Here is a 10000-nt window from a genome sequence, read left to right on the forward strand (position 1 = left end):
CGCTGGAGTGTGGGCGGCCCTCGTGCGACGTGTTGCACAAGAGGTGAAACGCCACGTCGCGCATCGTGGCCTCTTTAATCGCAGGTCGTCGGCTGTGGGAAGATAGAAAAACAGTGCACGCGGTCTCGCGATCAGCTGCCCGTGGACCGTTTATTCAGTTTCTCTTACCCCAGCCCCCCCCCCCCCCCCCCCCGAGCGCGCACCTCGCCACTCTCGCTTTCCCTACCACCCCTCCCCCCCATCTCTCCATGTTCATCTCCGCTATCCGGATTTGTTTATTTATAGCGCGGGGCTCAGCGGGGAAGCTCGCGCCTGCCGACAACCCGAACCAGAACCGGGCTCAAGAGTTATCACTTTTATCTACATCACCGGAAACGTGTTTTGCTGCGTCAGTGGTACAAACAAAAGACAAGTCCAAGTGGGTAAAGTTCATCTGATTTAAAACGAAACACAAAAAAGGGTCAAAGGTCAAAAGGGATCGTGTGGCCGTCGGATTATGCGCGGGATTAGAGCGCGCCATTGTCTGGGGGAGTGGAGGAGAATGGTTATTTTATATATATATATATAAATTAAAACTAAACAAAACAAACAAATTTATATACATATATATATATATATATATATCATATATTTTTTTTGTTTGTTTTGTTTAGTTTAGTTTTTCGCGTGCCGTTTCGGTGTGCGCGAGCGGTCCAAGCGAAAATGTCTCGGGAAAGAAATAAAGAAGCGCCAGGACGGGACGGTGGTGGTGTGGTGGTGGTGTGGTGGAGGGCAAGAGGGAAAGAAGCTTAGCTCGCGCTGCCGCGGATCGCGTTTCAGAGCCGAGTTGGCTCGCGCCGCAGACGTCACGGGTTTTGAATGGAAGCCTTCCCCGGGACGCGCGCGGCCCCCTCAGGACGGCAGCGCTGAAACGCGAGAGCTCCGATCCGTCTCGTCTCTCATCGCCTCGCTTCACCGAGTCTCTCTCTCTCTCTCTCTCTCTCTCTCTCTCTCTCTCTCTCTCTCTCTGTGCCGCAGCAGGAGCGCCCGGAGCGACGCCTACGCATTGTTTTCTTTTCTTCCTTCTCGTTATGTGTGTGCGCGCGCCTGTTCTTTTTTTCTACAGCCAGCGTGAGGGACGGAACACCACTGAAAGAAAACACACACACACACACACACACACACACACACACACACACACACCCGCCACAGAGCACGCGATGTTATCTGGTATAGCGCGCGCTCACGGCGTACCCATAAAGTCGGTCATTGCGCGATCTGGTAATAGATTAGGCTTAAAAATCCGTGCTCGCGCGCGCACACACACACACGCGACTTTATTTTGTATTTTACTCTCAAAAACTGTTCCAGACCCCATAAAGTTGCGTTTATTTATATTTATTTATTTTGTATTATGCGTCTAATCTCGCACGAGGTGCTGAAATATAAAGGGAAAATAGTCCAATGCTTTGTGCACACTTAATAATAAACAAATAAACAAACAAACAAATCCGTAAATCAAAAGAACTTCCCGTCACTCTGGTCCTCGGTCCCCTCGCAGTGTCTCCGCGCCGTTTTCAGGATGTAAGTAGTCTCGTCGTTGCGCGTGACCTTTACAGCACCACCAGTGTCAAGCTGTCTGGTTACAGTAGTGAGAGCGCGTGTGTGTGTGTGTGTGTGAGTGTGTGTGTGTGTGTGTGTGTGTGTGTGTGTGTGTGTGTGTTTCTTGAAATTCGCCTTGTCCCGTGAAAAAAATAGATCTAGACCTCCGAGATCTCACCTCTTATAAACTTGTTCAAATCAAAACCGCGGTCTTGCTGATCTGAGCGTCTCACACTAAAATATATAAATATATAGGCACACGCGCACACACGCCCCGGCCTGGCGCGTGCACTTTCGCCTCCTTTCATAACACTAAAGCAGCCGTGCAGAGACCAGCGCGCGCTTAAGTGCTGCGAAATGAGACTTGGATGCCACGCAAGAACGTCTCTAATGATGCATGCGCCTTTCTTAAGATGCTCGTGGGGGAGGGGGGAGGGGGGGGGGGGGGGTTCACAACCGACAACTTCCAAATCCTCTACACGCACACACATTAACACGCCCTGTGTGTGTGTGTGTGTGTGTGTGTGTGTGTGTGTGTGTGTACTGTATACACCACCCTATGCCTGCACCATCCACTGTTTCTGTGCACAACATTATTATTGTACACGTCAATATTAAGAACACTGGGTTTGATTGCTGAAATAAATACCCCCTTTTTTTTTTTCTTCCTCCTCCCTCCATCCTGTGCACTCTTTCTTCCACGAAGTTGTCGAAGCTCACGAGCTGTGAAATGGTTGCCGCGTGAGCTGACAAGACTAATAGCTTGAGGAACTGAAGTGTTCTTATCTGTCTTTCTGTAGATGCAGGATGAGTTTCTGTGAACATTTGAATACCCTGCTGTCCATCAGGATTGATCGTACACACACACACACACACACACACACACACACACACACACACACCACTCCCGAACTGGTCCTTGTATCATTAAGGACGTGCGATCACATGACTGAAGATCTGCAAAATGTTTCAGACACTAAGAAAATCGTGGTACAAATCAAAGACGTGAAGTGACGCATCTGGATTTCTACACATGTGACTTTCTAAAAGCCGAGGCTTTGATCCGAGCTTTAAAATCCCGAACACGGCCCTGAAAGTGACCCTTCGTCTGGCCACCGGCTCGCGCGGAGTTTGATCTTGAACGTGCGCTGTTGTTCTTGGCATGTTCTCTCGCTCTCCATCGGAGACAAAGATCCCGCGGGCGGCCTGGACTCTGAACACCCCCCCACCACCACCACCACCCCTCCCCCCCGTCGTCGGCTAATCGTTTATCCAGGCCGCTTTGTCCTTCATGGCAATAACCTCTTTCTTTCTTCCACTCTTTTTTTTTCTTCGGTTGCCTGCAATCCATCGCTTTTCATCAACCCGGTTTCTCTCGCCGGTTCATGACCGTGGGTGTGTAGTGGAAACGTGGAAATCATTAACACACACTCAGGACCTTGAGGACCCCTGGAGCTGGAGTTGTTCATTAAAAGGAGGAACCACCTGACCGACATTAAAATCATGTGCTGGTGTAATGTGTGTGTGTGTGTGTGTGGGGGGGGGGGGGGGGGTGATCCATCATCCCCGCTGTGTTAGCTGGCTAAGATGGAGTCCGTGTAGCTATGCAGAATAAAATGATCATATCTATATAAGAGCATGAATATTCATTTACCCAATGGGGAAAATTATTATTATTTATTATTAATTAATAATAAATTAACCATTATTATTCTGCGTTAGATTTTTTTTCTGGTTGTGATGTGTGTGTGTGTGTGTGTGGGGGGGGGGGTGTAAGTCGTGAGCTGAGATTTGTTTTCAGAAAATGGAGTTTTGTTTTTTGTTTTTTTTAAAGCATTAATTACCACCCTGTGATAAAGATTGTGTATGTTGGATGATTTTTTTTCCGTATTACACAACCAGCTAGAAGCCACGAACTTTGCACTTCCTGTGAGCTCACCGCAGTGCAGCGGTTTCACTTCTCGCCACGTTAAATGACCACACGCGCAATCCGCCCGCGCGCTCACTTTATCTGCGAGGGCGGAACTCTGAACTTCATGCTCCGTGGTAGGTGGATCGCCCCTAGGTGTGTGTGTGTGTGTGTGTGTGTGTGTGTGTTAGTGTTCAGACATTCGCGCCTCGCACACAGTGTTCCTGAGATCCGTTCCCCATCCACCGTGACCCCGACCAGGATCAAGTTCTTGCGTCATGTATTTGTTAACTGTCTCAGAAGCCACGCCTCCTGCTCTCTTTTTTTTGACCGCAGGATTTATGAGGTTTTATGTGCCTAAATCCACACCTCAGCGCTGGCAGATTTTACACACACTGGTCTTTTGCGTGCCAAGACTTTCTTTTGTTTTTTTTTAAATACCGCCTGTCTTGATGCCGACACGCAGCACCGCAGCTGCTCACACGCCTTCCTCGTGCCCTTGGCGTCTCCCCACGAGAGTCACACGTACACAGCTTTACAAACAAGAACACGCGAAAACGGTTTTTTTCCTGAATAAATGGGGGGGAGAGGGGGGGTAGGAGTGTTCTTTATCTGGAAGTGGTTGTTCTGCACTGTAGATGCACGTGGGAAGTTATTTTTTCTTTCTTTTTTTTTTTTTTTTTTTTTTTTTTAACCCATCTCTCAGGGTCTTTTTGACAGGTGAACTAGACTCATGGGACTTGGTAGCTCACCCAGGTTCTGGGTTACTGATCCAAAGGTTAGAACCCCAGGATCACCAAACTGCTCCTCCTGAGCCCCTGAGTAAAGCCTTTAACCCTCTGTGCTCCAGCAGCGCTATATCATACCTGACCCTGGGATATGCCAGGAAAGAAATGTACTGTGCTGTTAATGTAAATGCAATAAGTACAAAAATTCAATAAAGATGTGCACAGACTTGTGAAGATCACACGCACCAAAGACCATCCTGAATCCAGTTTGTTAAAACTGTTGACACATGCACCAAACCCCCCGAGCCTGTTAAACAGGAACGCTCGTCCGATTCCCATGTTTGTGTTTTGAGTCTCTGTTTAGAGACGGGTCATTTCATCCTTTTTTTTATCTGGGGCCTCGAGGCTCCTGCTGAAGCATCAGGTTGCGGTTGATTGCCTTTGAGCCGCATTAGGTTTTTTTTTCTTTTCCCACCAAAAGCAACTAGGGAACACACAGCGTGCTCGCGCTGGCGCTCGGGGGTCGTTAAGATCGCGGAAAATGAGCGCGCAGAGGGAACACGTGGCCGGTCGGACTTTAATTGATATACGGAAGGAGGGGAGGGATAGAGAAACACGGGGGAGGGATGGAGTTCCAGCTCAAACCGGAACTCTGTAATCTACGCCGAGGATTTTCTACGAAGGCACTTTTTTTCCTTACTCTAGATTGTGATCAGTTCAGTGGTTAAGTCATCGGATTGATCAAAAGGTTGGAAATTGAAATCCCACCAGCACCAAATTTCTACTGTTGAGACCTTGAGCAAGGCCCTTAACCCTCAAATGCAAGTATAAATAAGATACATGTAAGTCTGTGGATAAGGGCGTCCGCTAAATGCCGTAATGCCACGGATGTAAATGATCCAGAATAAGAGAAGGGCTTTTAAAAAATAAGGGAAATATACAAAAGATAAATAATAAAATCATGTTGTATTCTAACCGGCTGCTCTTCACGATGGTCACGCACCTCGCTGAATGAAACCGCAGGTCACCGGGACACTCGCGGCCTTTATAAAAGGCCCGGGCCTTGTTGCTACCCGGGTTGCCATGGACGTGACGAACACGCTCGGGCGGCAAGAGAGGATTTTTTCATGCGTGTGAGGGCCGAAGCCCGCTTTGATTGATGAGACCGGGGGCGGTCCGCCTCCCTCCTCCAGCAGCAGCGGCCGAGACCGCATCTGCAGATAAGAGCCCTGGGTCTGCCTTATTGAAATCCGAGGGCTCTGTAGAGCCATCAATAACGGAGGAGCGGCTCGCGAGCTCGACAAAGCTCGGCTTTCATGTCATTGCCAAGCGGTGGGGCTGGGTGATAGCATCTTTCCCTCAGTGGCGCTATGATGAAATTCCCTCCTCCTCCTCATCTGCGGGCTCCGGGCATTTTGTGTGTGTGTGTGTGTGTGTGTGTGTGTGTGTGTGTGTGAGAAGGAGGAGGAGGGTGAGCAATGAACGGCGGCATTCCTTATCAGCGCGCTTGTGACTAGATAACAACGTCACGTGGTCTGAATCCTGCTCCGCAGCCTGGATACGGGCCATGCAAACGCAGGCGTCTTCAGCAGAGACAGTCAGACTGAGGCCTGACCGAGGAGACTGTTTGCTTTTCTTTCCTTTTCTTTTTTTCTCCCCCCTTTCCTTCCTTTTTATTCCTTTTGTACTGAGCACCCCTGCCAAACTGGTTAAAAAAAAAACCTTTAACTGGAGCAATGTGAGCACTGCATATGTGTGTGTGTGTGTGTGTGTGTGTGTGTGTGTGTGTGTGTGTGTGTGTAAGTGTGTAAGAACATGAACAGATATGTTTTTAAAACGCATAAAACTGCTCTAAAATATAAATATATAAAAAAAAGATATAGAATAAAGGTACAAATGAGATTTTTCTTTCTTATCCTCTGACAGGAAGTCAGTCAAGGGATGGTGCCTGGCTAGAACGTCCACCGTGAACTAATCAAGCAGTGGAAGTCGTGATTCGAAGCATGGTAAGGCGTTTTATTTATCATACGCCTCATTAAAAAATACCGCACCCCTCGATGATATCCCTTTCTTCAGCACACCTTCCTGTTGTGCCTTACTCCGGACGACGTTCCCGTTCCCCTCCCCCGTCGTTGTTTCTCCCCTTATTTATGAATGTAGGCTGAAGGAATCCGTGTAATTTAAAGCCCCACCATCTTTTTGGCATAGACGCACGATGCGGTCTCTCTGGGGCTTGATGGGAAGACGGATCTGAGCTGTCTGCTGGGCATCGTCTGCAGCATACATCAAAATCCCCGTCTGCCCTCACAGAAGCCTTGGAGAGGCAGACTTTTATGAACAATTTCCCTCTTGTGACCTTGACTGCGTCGCGCCGGCTACACCGTTCAGACTTCGGTGTGGGAAACAAACAACAACAAAAAAATAAATAAATAAAAACACCACCCTTTTTTTAAACCTGACTTTACAGCCGAGTTGTGTAATTCACCCTCGTTATTGATTTATGGAATTTGACCACAATTATAAAACTTTATAGAAATGTACTCATTTTCTCATAATCAGCGTTTGCTTTATCATCATATCAGATGTCCAGATGTAACTTGAGTTAGCTGGAGTTTTTGGATTTTGTGGCTCGCTTTTTCATTTATTTATTTTTTGCTTTTCCTTTCAGGTGGATGCAAGTGCAGCCTGCAGAATGAACCCACTCACAGCACTTGCCATTGATCGGAGCAATCTAATGCGGGAAAGCCTCCATGTTCATGGGGGAATGGTTTATCAGCCAGCGATCCGAACCCTGCCAACAGAAAAAGGCTACGTTGGGGACCGGATACCAGAATTACTCTATAAACCTGATGTGTCGTTGGACAGCAGAAAGGCCACTAATGGCTATGTTGGACTTTATAAAAGCCCAACGCACGGAATTCAGAAACCTCTGGTTGTGCCCAGAGCCGGTGTAGAAGCTTTGGTCTTGGATCGGCACGTCGGACCTGTTGACAAGCCCTCTGACATGGGATTAAACGGTGGCAGCAGCACAGGCTACCTGCGCCTTCCGTGGGCGAACCCTTACCACGAGGCAGGACTGTATCACTTTCTAGATTCCAGCAAGTATGCTGCTCTAAATATGTACAAAGCATCGTTTATGTCACAGCCTTCACCGTACCTCCCCCAACACCTGGCCTACCAGTCGCTTTGTCCTGGGGCAGGAGGGAGTGCAGCCGGTGCCGAGCGCTTGTTCTACATGCCGCCTTATCCTCCAGCTCCCATTTCATCCCCTCTTGCCCCTCCGTTGAGAATTCCCACGGCTACAGTAGCCCCTACAGCACTGTCTCCACTGGTGCATCATCAGGACAAAACCTTACAGAGTATTGGGCCAAGGATTCACCATGAGCCCTCTGCATTTGGGCAGCAAACCTTACATCAGCAAGCTCAGTCCCACCACCAGGCACAAAGTGACAGGCAACACTCTAGCAGTGGAAATATTAATAACAGCAGTAGCAAGTCTAATAGAATCCCTTCCAGCAAAAGCTTGAGCAGCAGTAGCAGTAATAGTACCATTAGTAGTAGCAGCATTAGTTGTAGTGCTAGCATAACCAGCAGCTCTAGTGCCAGTATACCAGTAGATTCAAGCCCTTCCCAGGTGCTGCAAGCACCCCGTCCGACTCCACGACCCTCTCACCCCACGTGTGCTCCCCCACCTCTTGTGGACAGCACTTCAGACTTTCAAAAGTCTGTGTTTCGCAGTCCATCCTCATTATCAAGCTCATCATCTCCGGCAGTTTCCCATCCATTCTACATATCTCAAGAGCATCGCTCTCCATTAAGACCGGCTAGTCAGAAGACCAAGACTAAAGAAGGAAGCTCAGAGCAGCACAAGAGTGGAGGAAGTGAGAGAAAGACCTGTTCTTCTCCCAGTAAAACCTCCACTGAGAAACCTGTACAGCAGGGGCCTCCTACCAAAGACCCAGCAGACAAGCCATTAGATCTATCTGCCAAGATCATGGATTTTGAAGGACCTCCTAATGGATTTCCTCCAAAGCTGGAGGCTTTAGCAAATCTGGGCTACTCTCCCAACTCTCGTTATGGACTTCCTCCTAGCAGAGAGCTTCTCAAAGAGACTCTTTCCCCCTCATCCTCTGCTGTCAGCACTTCTTCGAAAACTCCAGAGAGGCCTGAGATTATTAGCACTTTACACTCTTCCTGGGTGGTGCCAAGCACAACCCAGACACACTCTTCAGAATCCAACCACAACAAAGGTTCCACGGTCATTAAAAATAAGAACCTGGAACATGTCATTTCACAACCAAGGAGCTCTTCGTGTCCAAGAATTGGAGAATCCAACAATGGCGTTGTATCGAACCCTACTCCTGTTGTCGTTTCTTCGGCATGTCGTCCATCATCTGCCTCACCGTCTCCTAAGGTAAACGGTGATTGGGCAAAATCTGTTCCGACACCACCGGAGAAGTCTTCTAATCGTGGTAGCAGCCAACCGTTGGCCTCAAAGCCTGTGAAGACCCCTAAGAAATCAGATACACCTGAAATTGGCTTTAAACCCCAGCAGCCCCAAATCGAAAATGGACATCCTCCCCCTCACCTCTATATAACTCAAGGGGAAGCCTACTTACCCACTAGCTTAGCATATGCTAACAGATACCTTCCATACACTGTTCCAGAAAGCATGTCGCTCCCACACTTGCAGTTGCCCAGCAAAGGGCCAGTATATCCCCATCCAGTCCTGCTGAACAGCAACAGCTTGTATTCTGCTCGTTTGCCTCACAAGCCTGGGCTTCCTTATGGAATAACATCTAATCATGGAGAGTATGTGACCTATGATGCTCAAGAGATGGTTCACCCACTAATGTCTCCCCACTTACCTCTTGACCCCAAAGTCAACGAGCGACTTGAGCTGCGGTCCAGGCCCCAGGAGAAGACTTGGCAGCATGAGGGATCCCCGTACAAACAACACAGTGTGTCGGACACCGACACGCGCTACATAGCCGAGAGGGACTCCGAGGGGCCAGAAGTTCTGGGCTGTAAAGCTCACACAGCAAGCAAAGATGACATCGTCTGCATCGACCTGGTCCAAGACGACACAGATGGCAGTCCTGAATCAGACAAGTACAGCACTATTCCTGCCAAGCAGAGAGAGCCTACGAAGCCAGCCGGCAGCGGGACTGGGGAGGGGATGAGGAGTACTGGTAATTCCAAAGTGAAGGAGCCAGAACTCATGCAGATCCTGCGCTCTAGCCAGCCAGTTGAATACAAGCCAGCAGAGGCTGAGCGGCAGCCAGATCTCTGCAGTCCTTCAGAGCCACAGGAGCGGGCCGAGTCTCCTGGGCAAAGCCAGGGCGAGGAGAGTTCCAGCGAGCACAGCCCGCTGCCTCCGATGCTGGAAGAGCAGACCCTGCGCTGTGCCAGGACCTCCGGTGACCGCGTCCGATCGGACGCTGCAAATTTTAAACACGATAGGCACCATGCCATCCGTCAGTATATGGATCTGGGCAAGGAACGAGAAAACCTGGAATCTCCTGAGGACGAGGAAGACGGACATGGGTGCTCTAAAAACAAGCGGTCCAGCCTGGCTAAGAGGATCGCCAACTCGTCCGGATACGTGGGTGACCGCTTCAAGTGCGTTACCACAGAGCTTTATGCCGATTCCAGTAAACTGAGCCGGGAACAGCGTGCTTTACAGGTAAGCGAGACACACATATCTTCTTTCAAACTTGCTAAATGTTCTTTGGGTTAAAAGTTTGAGAGGTTCTGATGACGCATTTTTGTTCCAATCGAG

At 49.0% G+C, this 10000-nt stretch overlaps 1 protein-coding gene across 4 annotated transcripts in view; it reads left to right on the forward strand.

Moving 5' to 3' along the window:
* bcor (BCL6 corepressor) overlaps positions 1 to 10000 on the forward strand; it is a 44023-nt gene that overhangs the window by 3415 nt on the left and 30608 nt on the right. For 3 of the 4 annotated variants that reach the window (XM_083549660.1, XM_083549659.1, XM_083549657.1), the window contains exons 2-3: positions 6145 to 6224; positions 6887 to 9904. In XM_083549660.1, the coding sequence (XP_083405786.1) occupies positions 6222 to 6224; positions 6887 to 9904 (3021 nt within the window). In that variant the 5' untranslated portion in view covers positions 6145 to 6221. The remainder of the gene's footprint in view (positions 1 to 6144; positions 6225 to 6886; positions 9905 to 10000) is intronic. The other variant, XM_083549658.1, reaches the window with a different exon arrangement.

Source organism: Silurus aristotelis, assembly GCF_946808225.1.
Source record: "Silurus aristotelis genome assembly, chromosome: 9".
In the NCBI taxonomy this organism is placed as follows: domain Eukaryota; kingdom Metazoa; phylum Chordata; class Actinopteri; order Siluriformes; family Siluridae; genus Silurus; species Silurus aristotelis.